Here is a 22,986-nt window from a genome sequence, read left to right as displayed (position 1 = left end):
AGAAGTGAGATATGTTATATACTGTCTTAGTAAGGCTAAAGTTAAAAATCACACAACACCAGGTTAAAGTCCAACAGGTTTATTTGGAAGTACAAGCTTTTGGAGTGCTGCTCTTTCATCAGGTAGGTAGCCTTTGGGCTATAACCTAGTGTTGTGTGATTTTTATTTGTCCACCCCAGTCCAACACCTACAACTCCACAACATTAGTAAGGCTAAAACAGATATGGGCAGGGAACAAAAGTATTGGTGCTGATTGGCATGCCAATTTTCTGTTACACCAAGGCAGGTGAAGGACAGCCCCAAGAATTTTCATTTTTTAAAAAAGAATCAACCTGTTTCGACATTTTGTGACATGCCTTTGTGGCATAAGGGACTTGAACCTGAACTGGAGACATTACATGATGCATACGGTGCCAAGAATTAGGATAATCCACTGACTGCAGTTAATGCTGTTAAAGAACAATTCAAGACCATGTTCAGATTTTGTAGGCAGTGCACAGGCTGCGTACTGAATCTGAGGCAGACCAGCTGCATTGATACAGAGATACAGTGGGGATTCATTCTTGGCCAGCCCAGACAATTAGGTGATCTCTATGAAAGGAAGAATGGTGCCGAGACACACAGCCATTGGCATACTGATGTCATTGGTTCAGCACAGGGTAATGGGGGTGAAGCATGGTCATTAAGTGTTTGGATAGCAAGGAATCATTACAGCACAATGCCTGCAGGGTGATAGGTAGAGGGGAAAAAGATTCCTAAACATAATTTGAAAGTTACTTGAGCATAAGAAAGTCAACAGTTGGTATTAAGTTTCATTCAGAATTTCAGACCTAGTAGTGAGGAGGAGCAATGTCCAGGAGAAGCAGATCCTGAGGGCAACAGCAGAGCCACAGGAGGCAAGAAAGCAATGGAGGCTATTTCCTCAACATAACTTGTCTCACTGTAGATGAAGATACGTTGAGATGACAAAGATTCAAAGCTGCAGGACACTGCATCTGCCCAAGGAGACAGTCACTGAGATTTATGCTCTTGTCAGCAAAGACCTCATGTCTCACAGAATTGGTCACTGTGTCCCGCCAGTAGCCACTCAATTCACTGTGGTCTTGAACCTGTTCATTCCTGGCTCCTCCCATAAATCAGCTGTGGACACTGTTAGTGGCCCTCAAACAGATAATTACTAAAGAAAAGTTTGGTTCACTGATTACCTTTTTTGTGGCAAAGTGCTACAATCACAGCCATCTGCTCACTTAAACAATCATTGAACAGCTAGGTCATCAGGTATTTGAGAAGCAGGTTCTGATGCGTCGACTGATCATAGAATATTAGAATCATTGGGCTGTACAGTACAGAAACAGACCCTTCGGTACAACTCGTCCATGCTGAACAGACATCCTAAATTAATCAAGTCCCATTTGCTAGCATTTGGCCCATATCCCTCCAAATACTTCCTATCCATGTACCCACCCAGATGCCTTTAAAATGTTATGATTGTATCAGCCTCCACAACATCCTCTGAAACCTTATTCCATACACACAACACCCTCTGCTTGAAAAAGTTGCCCCTTAGGTCCCTTTTAAATCTTTTCCCTCTCACCCTAAACCTATGTCCTCTAGTTCTGGATTCACCCAAACTAGGGAAAAGACTTTGTCTATTTACCCTATCCATTCCCCTCTATAATGCCTCTGACATTCCAGGGAAAAGTGCCCCAGCCTATTCAGCCTCTCCATACAGCTCACATCCTCCAACCCTGGCAACATTCTTGTAAATCTTTTCTGAACCATTTCAAGTTTCACAACATCCCCCTGTAGGAGGAAGGCCAGAATTGCATACAATGTTCCCAAAGTGGCCTAATCAATGTCCTCTACAGTCACAACATGACCTCACAACTCCTGTGCTGAATACTTTAACCAATAAAGGAAAGCATACCATGCGCCATCTTCGCTATCTTATCTACTTGCGACTCCACTTTCAAGGAACTATGACCCTGCAATCCAAGGTCTCTTTGTTTAGCAACACTCCTCAGGACCTTATACACTTAATGGTAAGTCCTGCTCTATTTTGCCTTTCCAAAATGCAAGACCTAATTTATCTAAATTAAACTCCATCTGCCACTCTTTGGTTCATTAGCCCATCTGATCAAGATCCCGTTGTACTCTGAGATAACCTTCTTCGCTGTCCATTATGCCTTTAATTTTGAAGTCACCTGCAAACCTACTAACTATACCTCCTTTCTTCACATCCAAATCACTTACATAAACAATTGAAAACTGTGGATCCAGCACCAATCTTTGAGGCATTGCACTGGTCAGTTTGAAAAGCAACTCTTCACCACCACCCTCAATCTTTTACCTTTGAGCCAGCTCTGTATCCAAATGGCTAGTTCTCCCTGTATTCCACGTGATGTAACCTTGCTAACCAGTCTACCATGAGGAATCTGGTTAAACACCTTACTGAAGTCCAAATAGATCACATAAACCGTTCTAATCAGGAAGACCTTAAATTGCAATTCTTCAAAGGTATTGCATATGATAGAGGTTTGCTTCTTTTCCCATAATATGGTCCTCCTAGGTCTGCTGCACCTGCATGATTGCAATGATAACCTCCTCATCAGGGCTCACTGCATAGATGCTCTCAGTCTGAGGGTCCAAGGAGGCCAATAAAACTGATGGTGATGCTGGTGTCTATCAGCTGTGGCATCCTAATCCTTGTTGTTTGCCTCGGCCCTAATCTGATATTCTGGATGGCTGGTGAGAAGAATCAACTGGGGCCTCCAAACATCCTGTACCATCAGCCATACTGAAAGTTTCAGGTAACATATAGTGTGGCAGGCATATGTCTGTGTGCAAGTTCTGCATGCATTTCAAGTGCTACTGCAAATGTTGTCCACAAGGTTGATCGATTTCTGAAATGGAGGGTCTCATGTGATCAAACACATGAGCCATTGTGGAGAATCTAAACTGAATGGGCTCTTTCATTCTCAGCCTATGACCACATGCCACTCAAGGAGTTCTAACATGCAAAGTCACATTTGTTACTTGTTACACCTCGCTGGGTAGAATGTTTGAAATCAAGCCCCACTCTTCCCAGAGACCTTTCCTAAGTTAAAGATTTTTAAAAGTACCAGAATTCCCCAATTTAGCTGTTCCTCTGACCCAACATAGGCCAAGTTTCTGTATTTAACAAGAACAACTACTTATTACAAATAAATAATTTCTAGCTACAGGTAAACAATTATAAACCCTTGGCATATAACCTTACTAGTTAAAACTCTAACTGCCTTGAAACTCCCCCTCTACACACTCAAAGAGTCGACACAGGAAAATAACATTGCTTCTTAATCTTCCTTCCACAGAATCTTTCACTTGCTTGCAGGAGGTGGTGTGACTGGTTTCCACTTTTAAAAATCTTCAACTTATTAATTAAACATTGCAACCTCCAGCAACTGGAAAGAGGAAACAGGAAGCCTGGTTGTCCTCAGGCTTCAGATGTTTGTTATTACAGGACAAAGCAGCTCCTTTTCCTACAGAGGTCTGCAGGTTTCTTCCAAACTTTTCTCACACCTGGGAGCCAATCACAGTCGTTGATATGCAGAAGGTCTTTGTCAGCAATAAGTGGTCACTAGACCATAGACCAAACAACTATTGTTGCCAGCCGAAGATTCATTTGTACACACCACTTGGTTCCAGCTCAACTGTATACAAGCTTCCACTATTGTTTGAATAAGCAGTTATATGAACAGCATTTATGATGAACATCAGATTATTTGTTTTTAAAAAGTGTCAGAATCCTTCAATAGTCATTGGTTTCTCATTTCAGTTCACAATCAAAAATACAGAAAAATAACAAGATATTCAAGAACAAGATGGTCATCAACAAGAATAGTTAGCTCTTCAGCTATGAGAAGGAACACAGATTTGAAATTGACAGTAAGAAAAACTATAGTTGAGTAATCAGAACAGAGCGTGGCATGGTGGCACAGTGGTTAGCACTGCTGCCTCACAGCACCAGGACTCGAGTTCAATTCTCACCTCGGGCAACTGTGTGTGTAGAGTTTGCACATTCTCCCTGTATCTGCGTAGGTTTCCTCCAGCTTCTCCGGTTTCCTCCCACAGTCCAAAGATGTGCAGGTTAGCTGAATTGGCCATGCTAAATTGCCTGCAGTGTTAGGTGCAGGGGTAAATGTAGGGGAATGGGTCTGAGTGGGCTGCTCTTTGGAGGGTCAGTGTGGACTTGTTGGACCGAAGGGCCTGTTTCCACACTGTAGTGAATCTAATCTAATCACAGGTATCACAAAGAGAAACTGAACATTCTTAGTATCCTTGTAAAGCAAACCAGTACAAATATGAACACACAACTTCCATGAAGATGACAGAAAACCATGGAAAGCTCTACACAAACCCAAGGAATGGAAATTTAAAGTGAGAGAAGGGAGAGTGGGCAAGACCGGCAACCTCAGGAAAATAGCTATACAATAGCAGATAGAGTTAAATTGCCACAAAGACTTTCCTGAGAATTTAGAAGAAGGTGGGGTGCAATGACATGAAACTAAGGAATAATGTTGTAATGATGAAGTAATGGTGAGGTAACATCACATGAAGAAGAGTCTAGGGAGAGATCTCTTGGAGGAGGTAGTCTTAAGCTTATATACAGTCCATGACTGTATAAAGTGTTAATCGATACATAAAAGGTTATTGTTGAAATGTACACAGTAAGATGAAATAGACATCAGTATTTATGTGTGACAAAAGAAGAAAATCATGTTAGTTAGTCTTGGAGAGTGGAAGTCTCTGCAATACTGAGACTTCCCATACAACCAAGTTTTCTTCGACATGCTGTCAGACAGACTGGAGTGGTGTGCATCCTCCTTAACAGATGAAATCCAGTTTGTCTTCATTCTCTCCACTGGGATGCCCATCCAGCCTTCCCTGAATTGTTGAGCATTACTGACCCTGAATCTTCGTCACTCCTTCTTCCATTGAGTGGATGATATACAGGTAGCAAACTCTTTCAGATATCTGGCCTTTCTCATGACCATTAAGTGGCCTTTTCTACTATACTCCAAGCTCAAAACTTATCAGATCAGGAACTGATGGCCTTTATAGACAATGCCAGTGGCTCATAATGCAAGAAACTACATGTCTCATTGCAATCATCAGCATTTTACATGTTAGCCTTTCTAATGGGTCAGTAATTACCCTGGGTACATGCTCCATACATAATCAGGAGCAACAGACACCCTGACAGAGCATAGCCGGTGTATCAAATGGAGGCCAAATATCCAAGTGTCTGTACTGAGGGTTCAACATTACACTCCCTTTATCAGAATAATTTATCCTTTTCCCATGCTGTTCCCAGTTTTTGAGCACTGTACTATGTCTTCTTATTGTGCTTGTGGCCTTTATCACAATGGAAGAGTGCTAATACCTAAATGTCTCAGAAGTGATATTCTCCAAAGATTGCATCAAAGTCATCTAGGTGTATGAAAATGCTGAGTTACAGCCCAAAACTCAGACTGGTGGCTGGGAATTGCTTAATCAATAGAAGAAACTATATTAAAAAGCCAAATCTGTATACCTAGGCCTGCTTGATCTGTGAGGTGCCCTTCTCTGGACATCCTCTTCTCCATCACTGCCTTGATGGACTCCCAGGTCACCTTTAACAAAATGAGAAACAGCGCTTCCCTAGTTCCTGGTCTCTACTTCTCTGACTGCATGTGCATTTCAGTAATTAATTCAGTGAAACAGCAACCACAAAGAGAACTACCAGTCTGGCTTAATTCAGGTCTACTTTCTTTCAGAATTGCCAACATTTCCCATTGGTGGATTGCTGCTTTTGCAGTTAATGAAAATACTTCTCTCTAGAAATTGGTATTGTTTCCAGGTCCTGAATCTATGTCTATTTCCCAATTCTAGAAGGAAAATAAGGTCTCTGATGAAAATAAAACCCATTGCTAAGTTCTCTGCTGTTTATCTGGAAGTAATGGCATATACTTTATACACCGATATGGTAATGAAATATACCAATTATACAAGGGCAATCGATTCCCCAAATATTTATAAAGCAGTAACTCAGTAAGATAATATGGCATGCAATAATTTATATCTGTGCTTTGCAATTTAACCAAATTGTTATTTGAAATAGGGGAAGACCAATAGAAACATAACAAAATCAAACTTCATGAATTGAATACAGAATATGAAAGCTGTCCCAATATTAAATTAAAAGCCGTCAAGTAAATTCACATTTATACAATATTAAGAACTGAGGATATGAAAATTGAGAATAATTAGGATTATTACCAGATAATAAGGTATTAGTCACCCCCTATATAAATAAGATATGGCATACTAAGTTTAGAAATTAATAATTAAGACAAGGAAGAAGACAGAAAAAGATTTGAAAAAAACTAACAGGCGCTGACTGATGTTGGGCCAAGACGCTGTGGTTTCCTGCAGAAGCCAAAATGGTGTCTGCTCTTACCTGGCCACCTGCAAAAATGACGGGTGCAGAGGCAGGTTTTGGGCGATAGGGAATAGTAGCGCCTTTGGGTGGGGACTAAAGACAAGGAACATAAAGTAATAGAGCAATCTTTTACTTACATATCTTCTTACTAAATTTAAAGGATTTTCTTGCTTTTGTAACTGGCTTCACAAAACAATTTGAAGCATTAATTTCAACATTCAACTCAATAATATTGATGGTAACAGTTCCTCAATTATGTTACGAACAATTTAAAGTTAATTTTATGATTGAACAGATAATTACTAGTATAATTATATGATCTAATATTAATTTATTTTCATCACTAGAAAAGTTTAATTATAGAATTATTCTAGCTAGTGACTGCAAAATTCAATTGTAAGGATACAATTTACATTTTTCTCCAAATGTCATACCTCCAGCATCACCACACAGATCTGCTTTACACATTGAATAATGGCATCTGGTGTGCCAGAAATAGTAACTGCACGTTCAGTGGAGTTTGGAAGCATATCACCTGCTACCTGCACCTGGGCTCCTGTAGTCTATGAACAGACAAGAGTAAGACTAGATTCATGATTCCACAGGTACAGTTGAAAGACATTGAATTACAAGTTTTCTATACTAAAAAGTTTTCAAAATTATTTTCTAAATATTTGTAATCTTAACATTTCTAGTGTTTAACATTTTCAATAACACTAATCTATTATATATCCGGAAACACCCCTTACCCCAGAATGATTCTGAAAAAGTTCCTACAAAAGATAAATATTTTATACATTATTTGTTGTAGTTAGAATATATTTTTTGAATTGGATATAGGTTTGCTTGCTGAGCTAGAAGGTTCATTTTCAGATGTTTCATCACCGTACTAGGTAACGTCATCAGTGAGCCTCCAGATAAAGTGCTCACACATAAATAAAAAGCAGGCCAAGCCACCAGCGCTTCATCCGGAGGCTCACTGATGATGTTACCTAATACATTGTGACAAAACGTCTGAAAACGAATCTTCTAGCTCAGTGAGCAAACCTATATCCAGAACCTCAACCTGAGTTACAAATCTTCTCAAAACTCACTACTTATTGAACTATATATATTGTAAAGTTTGACGTACATTGAAAATGCTCACACTTAAATATTAAAGTAGAGTTATGATTTCTTCAAGAGATTCAATAAAGCATGAGGCTTTTCCTTCTGGTTTTGGACTAACTTCCACAAGAGTGTACTTGAGGATTAGTGTCAATTTTTTTTAGGATTTTAAATATACCTTATGTACAATGCAATGACATTCCATGGCATTAGTGGGCAGCACGGTGGCACAGTGGTTAGCACTGCTGCCTCACAGCGCCAGAGACCCGGGTTCAATTCCCGCCTCAGGCGACTCTCTGTGTGGAGTTTGCACATTCTCCCCGTGTCTGCGTGGGTTTCCTCTGGGTGCTCCGGTTTCCTCCCACACTCCAAAGATGTGCCGGTCAGGTGAATTGGCCATGCTCAATTGCCTGTAGTGTTAGGTGAGGGGTAGATGTAGGGGTATAGGTGGGTTGCGCTTCGGCGGGGCGGTGTGGACTTGTTGGGCCGAAGGGCCTGTTTCCACACTGTAAGTAATCTAATCTAATCTAAAAAAAAGTAATCTAATCTAAATTTAAAATCCTTTTAGGTTTTATTGATTAACGAATATAATTTGATCCATGATCTACAAATTCTAACACAAATAATAAAGAATTAATAAAAGTAATGCAACATGGCATCTAGCATAAAATGATAAGATTACCTATAAATTACCTATACATTGTATCACACATTTGCTATAATGACATATTTTTATTGCATATTAAGGGGTTTATCTTTTTTCCTGTGGCAGATATGAAAACGTCACTGCAAGTCAAAGACAGATGCATGTGAAATTCCAAAAGAGGACTTGATTATTGTACCACAACAACAACCAAATAAGTGAGCTTTGAGGAAATTTTATGTCTACTTATAAAGGTTGACTACAATGCCCAATATTGGTTAAAACAAAGGTGGGGGGGGGGCGTCCTGTCTGTTATAACTCCACATAGAAATATTTTAAAGGTCAAAAATAACTAACTAATACTTTTGATTAGCACACGACCCTTTCAATTTTAGAATGTTAATAAAGTCAAAATTGGATTGATATGTTGAAAGTCTCTTCCTTCTACTGGCTGAATTGAGTGTGACAATCAAGTTTTTGTTGATGCAAGACCACAGCATAAAATTATCTACAATGCTGTAATAAATGCTACTAAATTGGATGGGAGATTTCCTATAAATGCTTGGCAAAACAAAATTATAACCCCTACTCTTCAAAAACTTGATTTTACTTCAAGTACTGCAGACGTGAATCCAAGATAATGAATAGAAGATGAATAGAGAACTGTGGCATTTTTCTGAATTTGAACGAAAGAATTCAATGGGAAAATTGCCATACAAATAAGATAGAACAAGATCTGAAATATATTTACAGTTCTCCTGCAATTACAGTTGATGAAAAATTGTTTGAGCAAAGTAAAGCAACTTCTACCCTGCGTTCAGTTGTGCTATATCTCTCCTTGAAGGAGTGTTTGCTGTCACTGGATATAAAATATGTGAAACTGTTCCATTATCAAGCCAAGAAATTATTCAGTTTATTAGCGCAATTAATTAATAAAATTAAAAGAAAGTTAGAAGCTGTAAGAATTACAAAATAAAAATTAACCTAACTTCATCAAGGGAAATCACACCTCTGAGGTGTTCTTTTTCCTTTAGTGCACAAATGAAGACGAATTTTCTGAGTCTGTTAGCTGTGACATTGCATCTTGGAAAACGTGGACAGCTTGTAAAGGCTTTCCTGTTGTGTGTGGCAAATAGATATGTGGGAAACATTTCTGGCAATTAGTACAAACTTGGAGAGTTAAACTTGTAATATTTTGTGCTCAATTAACAGATGAGGTAGAGTCACATAAAAATGTTTTCCAAAAATAGCCATTTGCTAGCACAGCGCTTGCATATTGCTGAAAAAGTAACACATTTTGGCAACGATTTTCATCTTTCAGCATAAATTGCAAGTGATACCAGATTATCAAGAAAATATTTATGCTCAATGAGAGGAACTGATTGATTGGCAAAAGTACTCTGATTGCCACAGGTCATTTACCATTTAATGATAATCAACAGCGAACTGTCAGATTTTGTGTAAATGGTAAGCCAGGTAAGTTGACTCTGATTAGTTGAGGTATTGTCCTGAGAAACAAAGAAAACAATGGCTGTCATCTATCTTACTAAGTTGAAGCAGGCCTTGTGTATTAATATATGCAGCTTCCAGTATTATTTGATGAATAATCCTAAGTATGAAAGAATTACACTGTCAACACATTTAGGATTGTCAGTTGGGCTTGCAGTGTGGCACATTTTCTTGCACTTGTGGCTACATATACCAAGATCCCTGCCATTTGCAAACACACAGAACATATACGCACACTGTGCCTGGTTGAAAGCCATATTCATGTTTCCTTCACATACCACATGAAGCCTTTAATATCTAAGAAAAATCTACCTCTTTCTCAAATGTATTCAGTGACTTTGCCTTCAAGCCCTCTGTCGTAGAAATTTCCACAGGTTGAAATTTTTTGAGTGAAGGAAGTTTTCCTGATTTCAGTCCTAAATAGTCCACCCCATATCCTGAGACTTTGTCCCTTGGTTCTAGAGTACACAACCAAGGAAAACATCCTGCCTGCAAATAGTCTTTCCTGCCCTGTTTGAATTTTACACATTTCAATCAGATCCCCTCTTGTCCTTCCAAATTCTAGTTCTACCATCCCCAGCATCAGCCTAGTGAACCTCCACTGCACTCTCTCAATGGCAAGTATACTGGATTAGTGGTGCTGGAAGAGCACAGCAGTTCAGGCAGCATCCAACGAGCAGCGAAATCGACGTTTCGGGCAAAAGCCCTTCCTTTTATTCCTGATGAAGGGCTTTTGCCCGAAACGTCAATTTCGCTGCTCGTTGGATGCTGCCTGAACTGCTGTGCTCTTCCAGCACCACTAATCCAGTATTTGGTTTTTAGCATCTGCAGTCATTGTTTTTACCTTGTTGATTTTAACCCTACTGCGAATCCTCTTGCAAGGATGCCTGCCTTGAAGAAGTTTTCCTCCTCTCTCTACAAGAATCTCAGGGAGTCCCTCTCCCACTGCAACTCCCAGGTCATTTCCTCTGCTCTGAAGCTCTTCAACCATGTTGTGAAACAAACTCGGTACCACAGCCACATTTGCTTCCTCAGTGCATGCCTCCGTAACCAACTCATCCCACACGGACACCAGACCACCTTTAAACCAGCAGAGTTCGGACCCGAACAGGACGAACAGTAAGCTTTTATTCCTGATGAAGGGCTTTTGCCCGAAACGTCGATTTCGCTGCTCGTTGGATGCTGCCTGAACGGCTGTGCTCTTCCAGCACCACTAATCCAGTATTTGGTTTTCAGCATCTGCAGTCATTGTTTTTACCTATGGCAAGTATATCCTTTCAAAGGTAGGGAGGCCAAACACTTGCATGCAAAACTCCAGGTGTGCACCACCAAGGTGATGTGTAACTTCAATAAGACATCCCCCCTAGTTCTGAACTTACATCCTCTTGCAATGAAAGTGAATATACCACTTGCCTTCCTAATTATTTGCTCCACATACCTGTCTACTTTTATTGACTGGTGTACCAGGGAACAACAGATGCCTTCATACATCCACACTTCCCAATAAATCATCATTTAAATACTGTTCTTTGTTTATGTTTTCTACACTAGCCAAGTGGAACTGCAACTACTATGTATTTGCCTACTCATTTAACTTGTCCAAATCACATCAAAGCCTCTTTGTATCCTCCTCATAACTCATTATTTCCCTAGTTTTGTGTCATCAGCAAACTTGGAAAAGATGCATTTGGTTTCCTCATCCAGGTAACTTTTAACTATCATGAATAACAGGGGGCCCAATGGGAGGCATTAATCCTTATAACCCTCTACTAGTCATTGCTACAACTCAAAAAAAGGCCATTTATTTCCACTTTCTGTATCCTGACAATCAGTTCCAAATCTATGCCAATATATTATCCCCCATTCATTATGCTTTAGTCTTGCCCACTAACCTGTTCTGAGGGACCTTATCAACTTGACTAGTTACATCCTTAAAAACCACCAGTAGATTAGCTCAGCTTAATTTGTCTTTCACAAATCCATTGAAGACTTGTCCAATTCCATTAATACTTTTCAAATAAGACCACAAGAAATAGGTTCAGGAGTAGACCATTCAGCCCCTTGAGCGTACCATGCCATCCAATGGGATCATGGCTGATCTGACATTTGTCACAACCATTTTCATGCCCTTTCTCCATAATCCTTGATTCCCTTCCTGGTGGAGAATTTATCTAATTAAACTCTAGCATTTTCCCCATGGCAGATGTAAAGTTAACTGGTCTGCAATTATTTATGTTTTTCTCTCCTTCCCTTTTTAAATAGTGGTGTTGCACTTGCCACCCTTCAATCTATATGAACTGCTCCAGAATCTATAGATATTTGAAAAATGACCACTAATGTATACTATATACACAAAGCGGCCTCCTTTAGTTCTCTGGCTTGTAAATTATCAGGCCCTGACGATATGTCAGCCTTTAGCCCCATTAATTTCCTCAGCAGCATTTTCTTACGAATACCGATTTCCTTCAATTCCACGTTCTCACCATCAGGGATAGATTTTGAAAATATGATCAAAAACACAAACAAAAAAACAAAACACAAACAGTTGAGCCATGCTCTTAATGAATGATGGAGCAAGCTCAATGGGGCAAGTGGTCTATTTTTGCTCCTATTTCATATCTTCATATGTTGGCAACTAATTTTCAATCATCAATAATTAGTGTACACTTCATGGCAACATAGTTATCAATCAAAGTCCTGTTGCCATCCAATCAATTTGCTCCAATCATGCATTTTAACATTGTTTTCCCTTTACTTTGGTATTCCTTATGAATTGTCCTAATAAGTGCAAGACAAAAAGCTTTTACAAAATATGTTTTTTTTCATCTTATATATAAGAAATATTATACACACCAAATCTTGGTGTTGTTAGCATAACATGGGGGCAGAGTTTTATCTATCATTGTTCTCTAAAGCCAAAATATGTAACCCACCTTTGAGAAAGCTAAAAGGAATAAACAGTTCTAAAAATAATTAAAATGCAAACTTAGTCAGAAAACCAGATTATACGAAGAACAATGTGACAAAATCTAAACTTATCAACAAGCTTGTTAATTTACTTGAATAAACCATTTTCTGAAATATGTTCCGTATGACCACACAAACAGAGATATCTGAACATGTCCAGAGCCTACAGCCTGTCAGTTAAAACTCTCATGGCTACAAACCCTATGATCATCCAAACTGTCAATTTCCTCTGGTAAACCTGAAAATGGCTGAATAAATACCTTCTGAACAAGGGTCACTAAACTCAAAACATTAACTCTGTTTTCGCACCATAAATGCTGCCAGACGTGCTGAATTTCTTTAGCAATTTCTGTTTTTGTTTGATTCTGAAGGAATTCCACCTTCGCCATTTGAAGCAGCATTTGCACAATGGCAAAAATTGTCTATCAGAATTTAAAATATTAAAAGCTGCCCTTCATGCCCATAAATTCTCTTGAGTCCTACAGCCAAACAAATTCACTTGCTGACATGTGGGAATGAGTTGCAAATCTGTAGAAGGATCTAGCCAAGAAAGTTAGATCCTGGGAGACAATCAGGTGAAAGATGGAGCCTACAGCTTCAAGGAAATAAAAAGTTAAAGCTGCCTAAGTTTCCGAACAACATTGTGAATATGCCTACACACAGGAGAGGCAGTAGAACAATAGTAATGTCACTGGGCTAATAAGCCCAAACCCCAGTCAAATGTTCTCAAGATGTGAGTTTGAATCCCACCACAGCAGATGGTGAAAATTGAAACCAATAAAATCTGGAATTAAAAGCCAGTCTAATGGCAACCATTGGATTGGTGTAAAAATCCTATATGGTTCACTTTTGCATTTTAGGGAAGAACACCTGCCATCGTTGTCTGCCCTACACATGACTCCAGACCCACAGCAACGTGGTTAATGTTTAACTGTCCTTATGGTCAATAAATGCTGGCCTAGCCAGCAATGCTGAGATCCCATCAACATTTTTTGTTTAAAATTCAGCCTCTCCTGGTTCATAATTCAGCTCCCCAACAGGTTTGGCCTAACAAGCAAGCAGCCAGTAATTCCTCATTCAGCCACCCAACTAAAATCACAGACTTCATAATTATTGGGTTTGCTATATTTACACAGAACACAGTTTTTTTTCCTCAAGTTGTCCCATTCATCCATTCAAAATAGCAGGTCAATATTGGGATGTGAGCTAGGGCACCGAAAGGAAGAGGAAAGAGGAGGCCCTTATTTTAATTGAATTTTTTCTGTCAATCTTTAAGCAAAAGATCAGGGCTAATGTTACTACTTTAAAGCTACTGGTTTCACAGATATACAATTTGAGGATTCAATCAAACAACTTTAGCTCTTTGTTCAAGTTCTGGCTATGTAAATAGTAACAAGAATTTTCCTTTCTTTTATTATCTTTCTGGATTGAAAGATAAAATAAGATATTAGCATTTTGGTTAGCCCAGTATAACATGAATATTATTGAAAAACAAAACTTTTAATATCAGCAGGGAAACATTACCACTCCAATCATAAATTTAGCATACAACAAAATGGATGAAATTAGTCCCATCATCTCCCCATGCTCTCTGCAAAAGAGTTGAATTTGGGGAGATGATTTCAAAAGTGAACCCAACCTGCATCAAACCAACCTACTTCTGCTTTAAAAGATGCATGATTCCTTGGGCAGGGTTGGGAGGTGGTTTCCCCAATTACCAACTCTTCCTCAAACACAATACCACCTCTCCTGAATCACTGGCAGCACAACACTGAACCTCTCAATGTTCAATGACTCTCCTGATCATCAACCCTCTCATGTGATCACAAAGGTCTTGATCACTAATCTTCCCATTGATTACTGATATTCCCCAGCCATCTCTCTGACTACCAAATCCCCCTATGAACAGTGACCATTTGCATGCAGCCACCAATTTCCTCTCCGTGGTCACCAATCATTCCCTGCTACCATGAGCCCCAAATCACTGACTGTTCCCAACCATCGATTTCACCCAGCTATTTTCACCCACTGTGCAACGAGTGAGCACTCCCTCCCACTCACCAACATTTTCCCACAATGGTAAATAAAACGTAATCAAATTTCTACAGGACCATTTTAGAATACTTGTCCATGATATCTGTCAGAATACTGTCTAATGGTACTTAACAATGCAATTAAGTTAAAATTGCTTCCAATTATTGTTGTTATAAACTTTTTAAAAAATGACCACATTTAATTTATAAGGTATATTGTACCTTACATTCTCATAATTCAGGTAATACTTGCACATACTGTGCAGTTGCTTTTCCCTTTATGATAGAGCAGCATGTATAAAAATGATACAGATTAAATATCAAATTCCAGTGTCTAAAGCATTACCTCACGGATTTCTTTGATCTTTGAACCTCCTTTCCCTATGAGAGAGCCACATTGGCTTGCTGGAACAACTAGACGTAATGTCACAGGTGGTTTACTTGTCACTGTGCTATTTGTCATTGAAGAATTTATATCCTGTAATAACAATTTCAGTAAAAATTAGTCTCGGATTAGTTATTCCATTTGAAACTTTAACCGTCTTCTCAGAATATTATTACAACAAATCCAGGAACCATAAAGGAGAATAGGCATGGAATTCATTGTGGATTCCATTGAAATAAATACCCACAGAATCTCAAACAGATGGTCAAGAGTTGATATGTACATTGAAATGCAACAGATTAAGTAAATTGAAAACACTGGGCGCTTAAGATACCTACATACATTGCATGGTGGTAAATGTAGATTCAATTATGTCAATAATGGCAATCACCAAATATGTAATATTATGCAAGAAGAGGAATTCAGCTTTTGCTGTGTTTCACAGGTGACAGCGGTCACAAAGTTTATCTCCCATTCGCCATTTTTTAGGCATTGCAGGTGATATTTTTGCCATCACTTGAAATATGTAGAGTAGGCATATTGTAGCATCAATCAAATTGTAATGCTGATTTGACATCAACACTGACATGTTGGAGCTCAATGTTCTCACAAAAACCCTATCTTAACTTCACACAGTTGCTTTCAACAGCAGAAAAAACCTTCCTTCTACCTACTCTATGAATGCAATTTAAGTGCATCAACAACATTCAGCTTAATTTCTGATAGATTTCTACTGGCTGTTGCTGCAGTTGTAGAAGTTTTGGGGGCATGCAAGGCTTCTGTAAAATGTTAAGATCTACAAAGAGTAATATGAAATGTGCTGAAGAAGTTACCATTGACTTCAAGTATTCATTACAAATCATTTGCTTCCTGACACTGGTCACTCCCCTTGGACTATAGCATGATGAGGAGAAAGTAGATATTGCTACAGAATAAGATGTATTTGCTAGGAAGGATGTAAAAGAACAGGTTTACCTACACAGCAAGGCAAGCATGCTGGAGATGTGAGAAGGAGGAAGAAATCCTCTCACTAGGAAACTCTATCCACCTAGGTTATTTCGGGAGCAATACTCCTACTTGAACCTCAGCAAAAAAGCAGTGGGTCGCTCACCAATGGGTGCATCCAGCAAGTGGCCTTCTCTGCCTGCCTCCCCACCATCTCTGAAATTTAGTTTACAGCAGAGTGATGGGGGGAGCAACAGCCAGTCCTTCAGCTCATGGGACTGGTGAGGTCCTTAAATAAGGGCCTCATTCCACTACTGCCAGTATTTCATTCCCAAAGGTGAAAACAATACCTTAAAGCAGGAGCCTCCAACATTTTAAGCACAAGATCACTTTTTAAAATTAAGTGCAAGCCAGGATCTAGCCAAAATCAAATATAGAATAAACAATTTATTTTTAGTGTGAAATAACTCTAAAGCCAAGTATATATAATTATTCATTTTGTCCTTTACTGATCAAGTCTCAGTGTGACCTTGTGACTGCACATTATCTGTCAGTGTTTCAAAGTCTATGCTGCAGTTTAAGGCCATTAGCTATACACAGTCCATCAAACAGTATCTGTGAGGTGGATGCAATATTTGGACTTGATTATCTCCATTTGGGCGAATGCTGTCTCATGGACATATGTGGCATTAAAATACATGTTCACTTTAAAAGCAAAGGATGATAGAAGTGTTTTTTTTCTCTGTTTATGAATCCCCAAAAATAGCTGTCTCTCAATCTGATTTTTAGCTCAATATCATTTTGCATTGTAATCATCTTATTACCAGACTCAACCACTTCACATCAGCATGGAGGATTAATTCACAATAAGCAGCATCACGTTTGTCATGCAAGATTGATGATGAAGGGCTTTTGCTCAAATCAAGTTTATCATCTTAACAAAATTCATTATCTGAGAAAACTCTATAACTTTACTTGCTAATGCTTGCTAGTAGATTATACTGTGGTAAATGTTAAAAGATGGGAAATCAAGATAATTTCTGCAAATTGCAAAAAAGACCACATTTGTGCCAAGCATTGTTGTTGCAGCATCAGTTGTAATGGAAATCAGTTTCTTGAATGGAAATTTTTTTTCAAGCATATACCTTTTGAATGCAATCCAGACATCATCACCTTTTGTTCTCACCAAGTGTTATGCTCTGAATTGCCATTGTGTCCTTCTTTATTCTTAAAATGTTTGAATATGTCATTGCTTCTTTAATTTTTTCATTCATTCCCGGGATGTGGGCTTCACTGGCCAGGCTAGCATTTATTACTCATCCCTAATTACCCAAAGGTCAGTTAACTGTCAACCATATTGCTGTGAGTCTGGAGTCACATGCAGGCCAAATCAGGTAAGGACAGCAGTTTCTTTTCCTAAAGGGCATCAGTGAACCAGATGGGTCTTTTCTGACAATTGACAATGGCTGAATGTGCACCATTAGGCTCTTGGTTCCAGAAATTGTTGAATTCATCTGCCATAGTAGGATTTGACTTCAGGTCCTCAGAACATTACCAAGGTCTCTAGATTATTAGTCTAGCAACAATACCACTAGGCCATCATCTTACCTTTGCCAATAAATAACAAAGAACTGTGGATACTGAAAATCAGAAACAAAACCAGAAAATGATGGAAAAACTCAGCAGAGGGTATGGAAGCATTAGAGGAGAGAAAGCAGAGTTAACATTTTGGATCCAGTGACTCTTCATCAGTATTGTTCTGACGAAGGGTCACTGGACCATTCCAGTTTTGAAAGTTTTTCCAGCATTTTCGGACCTAGCCTTTGACATTTGTGAATGACTTCTCTCATTTAGCTGGAAGATGGCAAATACCCTAAGTTTAAAAAGGGTAGAAATTAGGGGACCAGCTAGGCATTCAGTGGAATAGCTGAGTTTGAGGTTAACAAAAACATGGATAAAGGTTTCACAGTCGATGAGCAAAGTCATAATTGAGATGGAAATAGGCAGTCTAAGTAATGGCACAATTGTGGTTGAAAGGTCATCTTGTGATGCTAAGGTTCAAAGTAGATTGGTTTAATCTTAATACTGCTGCCAAGGCAAGGGATTTGGTCAGTAGTAAGGGAACAGGGAAAATAATTGTTTTAGCTGTCTTAATACATAATTGGAAAAGATTTGTCTTCAATACAGATGTAGTATGTAGTTTCCCTATAGTGGAAGGGTTGAGAAATAGGGAGTGAATAGGGCCCCTTAAAGATCAATGTGGTGGCTGTCTCTATGTGGAACAACAGGAGGTGGATGAGATACTAAACAAATATTTTGTGCTAGTATTTACTGTGGAGAAGGACATGGAAGCTAGGGAACTTTGGAAAAAAAATCATGATGTCTTGGAAAAGGTCATACTACAGAATAGGTGCTGGAGGTCTTAAAACACTAAAAGGTAGATAAATCCCCAGGACCTGATCAGGAATTTCCCAGAATGTTGTGGGAAACTAGGTAAGAAATTGTTGAGCCCTTTGCAGAGACAGTTGTATCATTAACAGCCATGGGTAAGGTGCTGGAAGACTGGAGGTTGACTAATGTGGTGCCACTAATTAAGAAGAGCTGTAAGGTAAGGCCAGGGCGCTATAGACTAGTGAGTCTTACATCAGTGGTGGGTAAGCTGTTGGAGGGGATTCTGTGGGACAAGATTTACATGCATTTAGAAAGCCAAGGGCTAATCAGAGATAGTCAGTGTGGCTTTGTGTGTAGGAAATTATGGCTCACTAATTTGATTGAGTTTTTTAAAGAGGTGACAAAGAAGATGAAGGCAGAGCGGTAGACATTCTCTATATGAACTTCACCAAAGCATGGTAGACTGGTTAGTAAGGTTAGATCACCTATAGGATCCAGGAAGAGCTAGACATTAGGATACAAAATTGGCTTGATGGTAGAGGACAGAGGGTGGTGGTAGAGGGTTGCTTTTGAGACAAGAGGCCTGTGACTAGCATTGTGCCACAACGGTTAGGGCTGGATCCACTATTTTTTGTCATTTATACAAATGATTTGGATGTGAATATAGCAGGTTTGGTTAATAAGTTTGCAGATAACACCAAAATAGGTGATGTGATGGACAGTGAAGAAGATTATTGGATGGCAATGGGACCTTGATCAAAGAGGGCAATGGACTGAGAAGTAGCAGATGGAGTTTAATTTAGATAAATTTGACATGTTGCATTTTGGAAAGTCAATCCAGGGCAGGAATAATCCAGTTAATAGTAAGGCCCTGGGAGCATTGCTGATCAAAGAATCTTAGGGGTGCACGCACGTATTTCCTTGAAAGTGGAGTCACAGATAGACAGGGTTTGGCAGGCTTGCCTTCATTAGTCAAAATATTGAGTATAGGAGTTGGGACTGATGTTGTGGCTTCAAAGGACATTGTTGAGGCCTCTTATAGAATACTGCATACAATTCTGGTCACCCTTCTATTAGAAAGATGTTGTTAAACTTGACAAGGTACAGTAAGATTTACAAGGATATTGTTGGGCCTGGAGAGTTTTTGAGTTTTAGGGTGAGGCTGAATAGGTTGAGGTTTTTGTTTCCTGGCGTGTCAGAGGCTGAAGGGTGACCTTATAGAGGGTTATAAAATCATGAAAAGCATGGAATGAAAAGCCAAGATAATTTTCCTAGTGTGGGGGAGTCCAAAACTAGAGAGCATAGGTTTAAGGTGATAGTGAAAAGATTTAAAAGGGGCCTAGGTGTAACATTTTCATGCTGAGAGTGGTGCGTATATGGAACGAGCTGCGAGAGGAAGTGATAGAGATAGGTATAATTGCAACATTTAAAAGGCATCTGGCTGAGTACATCAATAGGAAAGAACATGATCAAAGTGCTGACAATGGCACAAGGTCAGATTGGGATGTCTGGCTAGCATGTATGAGTTGGACCAAAGGGTCTGTTTCCGTGCTATGTGATTCTATGATTCTATCCCAGTGGAGAGAATGTGGGTATCAAGATTCCTGATTTTGACTGCAAATAGGTTTACACATGACATCGAGATAGGATATAGATTGATTTTTGATCTATTAGGGAATCATGGGATAATGGGGTTCTTTTATTCAAAGATCTATCAATCCATCTGCTTTGTGACAAGCAGCTTAGACTGTATTATATTGGCAAAGGTGTCAGTAGCCCAGCCTGGCTGACTGACAGTCAACAGCAAGAATATTGGTGGATTAGCAGTGGTGGGAGAACAAATGTAATCATTCTGAAAGTGGACAGTAGTTTCATGTTCTATGATGCCATTGTCATCTTCTTATCCGCTTCTCTGCAATTTCAGCAATGCATTGGAGGACAGTTTGCAGAACAATTATTTGTTCATTCTGTGAACTGCTTTGAATACTGCTATCCTCAGCTTTGAAAGCAACAGTCTGAACCTGCATGGCACCAAGCTGACCTTGCACGACTTCACTCTGAGCTGCCACTGCTGCACTCAGACATTGGATGGCACTTGTTGATTTCAATGGGAGCTCAGATATTGGACATCAGCCATGCAGATTGGCTTTAATTGACGTAGGCTTTAACTGATGCTAGCCTCTCATGATTTTGCAGTCTCTGTTTACTCTGTTCACTGGTTGTACAATACAGTCATTTAAATTAGCAAGTTCCATGAAGTTGCCATATGACAAACATCACAAACAAAGAGTGTCAGCTAATTCCATCTCAGAATTCCATGCATTCAGTTTAGTCTGCTGTTCAATTTTACAGCCAAATTCATTTAAAAAAAATTCCCCAGTTACTGTTGTGAAGCTTTTTTATTTCCAATTTAAAACATGGTTATATTAGATACTATTCAATTCTCAAATTTAACATCAAAATCATAGAGAAAAAGTAAAATTCAAAACAAATTGGGTAAATTTGGAGAAAATAATAAGAATTAGCTGTTATTGTAAATCAGCAAAACTCAGTAAAGCAAATGAGATTAACAAGGCAGAATTAAATAAGTTCATAACAAATAATAATTGCACAGTTCACAGGTACTAACCACAATCCCATTAAATGGCAGAGCAGACTCAATGGGCCAAACAGCCTTCTTCTGTTACTATTACTTATTATTTACATTTAAGAGTCAATGGCAGTTCCAATAATGTAATATAAGTTTCCACAATCAGAAAATACAATTAAGCTTCTTTAGTAGTAAATATCTTTTACAGCATGTGATTAGAATGTAAGTTGGAAAAACATTGACGAATAAAGGTTAATTTTGAATTCCAGACTGAAATATGCAATATGTAATTCTAAAATTTAATTTTGTGGTATGTGCTATAAATTATAATATTACAATAATTGGATGAAGTGAATCTATTTTATTAAAATATGGTGGTAAACATCATTGGCTTGGATTTTTGCCAAATCAGGATGACTTGGGAGTCCTTTAAACATAATGTAAGACTTTGGCTCAATCTACCAATTTACTATCTGCTATGTGTGAGCCTCGTCCTGCGTGTTCTTTTAAATGAAGCACTAGGAGAAGATATTCAGTCTCACACTCTTGATTTATTTTAAACAGTAAGTGGACAAAGCATGCAGAGTTCTGGGTCTAACCCTTTTTTCCCTGACCAAGTACCACGTGTGGCAGTTCAAAAAATAAGACCTCGTTTTGTCCCTGCCCTAGTCTTTTATACAATAAAAAACGTCATACACACACTGAGGTAGAATTATCTTCTCATTGGCTGTTGATCTGACTCCATTCCCCGCCTCCTCGCATTCCCGGATGTCCGACCCCACGTGAGCTTCTTTTGCCCGCGAAACGGATCATCACGTGACCTCCTTGGCCCACTTCCTGGGCGCGAAACAGAACGTCACGTGACTGCCCCGCACCCTTCCAGGGCGCGAAACGGAAAGTCACGTGACCGCCTCGCATTCTTCCGAGCGCGACACAGAATGTCACATGACTACCTCCTGCGTGTATTAAACAGCGTCTTCACAGGCTTTTGACTGCTGCAGAGATTCACAGTCGCAGCTAGCCTTCAGTTTTTTTTATGTAAGTCATATATTTACAATAACTAACAGTTTCCCACCCCTATTTCCATACACACTTTGACCCACATCTGTAACCTGTACTCCAGATGAGAAATTATACTTTGGATGTTGGGCCTTCCGAGTTTAACAGTTCAATGCCACATTGTGTATTCACACTCACCTACTAAGGCAACATATATTTATCTCTTCTGATCTATTTTAACATGCACATTCAGTTCACAAGTTAACTTATTGAATACATGCTTAAAGTCCAAATATGTACATTTACCTACCTCCTCAAATTTATGTGCTATCATTGAAAAGGCCATGAAAATAGCATCTGTTGGGCCTGTTATTGTTACAATGCGTTCTGGACAGGACCCCTCTGAAATGTTGATTCTTGCACAGCTCTATGAAAAAGAACAGCTCATTGTCTCATTTCATGAAGCATGTTTGTCAACCTATATTTCACTACAGGATTAACAATTCACAACTTACCTCTTCCCTCATCTTTTTCACCGTCTCTCCTTTCTATAATAGAAAGAAAAATGTTCACACACTTATTGTAACTTTATTTAGCTTTTTTAAAAACTGTAGGCTGGGGAATTAAAATGATAGAACTAACCTTTCCAATAATGCTTCCAACTTCCTGTACAGCAAGAGGAAAAATACATTATGTCAGATTACTAGTTTCCCTCAATTATATGAATTATTTGAATGAAAATAAAGTCTTAAAATATTTATGGAACTTTTTTTCTGATTTAAGTGAGCACATTTGTACTGGAAAACTTTAGCATTAATTACACCTCAGCAAAATCCAATAAGGTTTCACACAGAAATCTTAATATGTTGTGGCCTGGAACAGTGAGATTACAATTTAATGGAAGTTTGTGCTTTGGATCCCTGGAACTGAAAACATGCATCTGGGCTTAACAAA

General features: G+C 38.9%; 1 protein-coding gene across 15 annotated transcripts in view; it reads right to left on the bottom strand.

Moving 5' to 3' along the window:
• Positions 1-22,986, bottom strand: part of LOC140480572 (poly(rC)-binding protein 3) — a 295,539-nt gene that overhangs the window by 41,207 nt on the left and 231,346 nt on the right. For 14 of the 15 annotated variants that reach the window (XM_072575588.1, XM_072575589.1, XM_072575587.1 and 11 more), the window contains 6 exons: positions 22,675-22,698; positions 22,548-22,580; positions 22,343-22,459; positions 15,069-15,200; positions 6,898-7,026; positions 6,413-6,556 (listed from right to left, as the gene is read on the bottom strand). In XM_072575588.1, the coding sequence (XP_072431689.1) occupies positions 6,413-6,556; positions 6,898-7,026; positions 15,069-15,200; positions 22,343-22,459; positions 22,548-22,580; positions 22,675-22,698 (579 nt within the window). The remainder of the gene's footprint in view (positions 1-6,412; positions 6,557-6,897; positions 7,027-15,068; positions 15,201-22,342; positions 22,460-22,547; positions 22,581-22,674; positions 22,699-22,986) is intronic. The other variant, XM_072575592.1, reaches the window with a different exon arrangement.

This window comes from Chiloscyllium punctatum, chromosome 8, assembly GCF_047496795.1.
Source record: "Chiloscyllium punctatum isolate Juve2018m chromosome 8, sChiPun1.3, whole genome shotgun sequence".
NCBI lineage: Eukaryota > Metazoa > Chordata > Chondrichthyes > Orectolobiformes > Hemiscylliidae > Chiloscyllium > Chiloscyllium punctatum.
The sequence above is the reverse complement of the archived record's forward strand: the minus strand, read 5'-3'. Positions and strand labels throughout refer to the sequence as shown.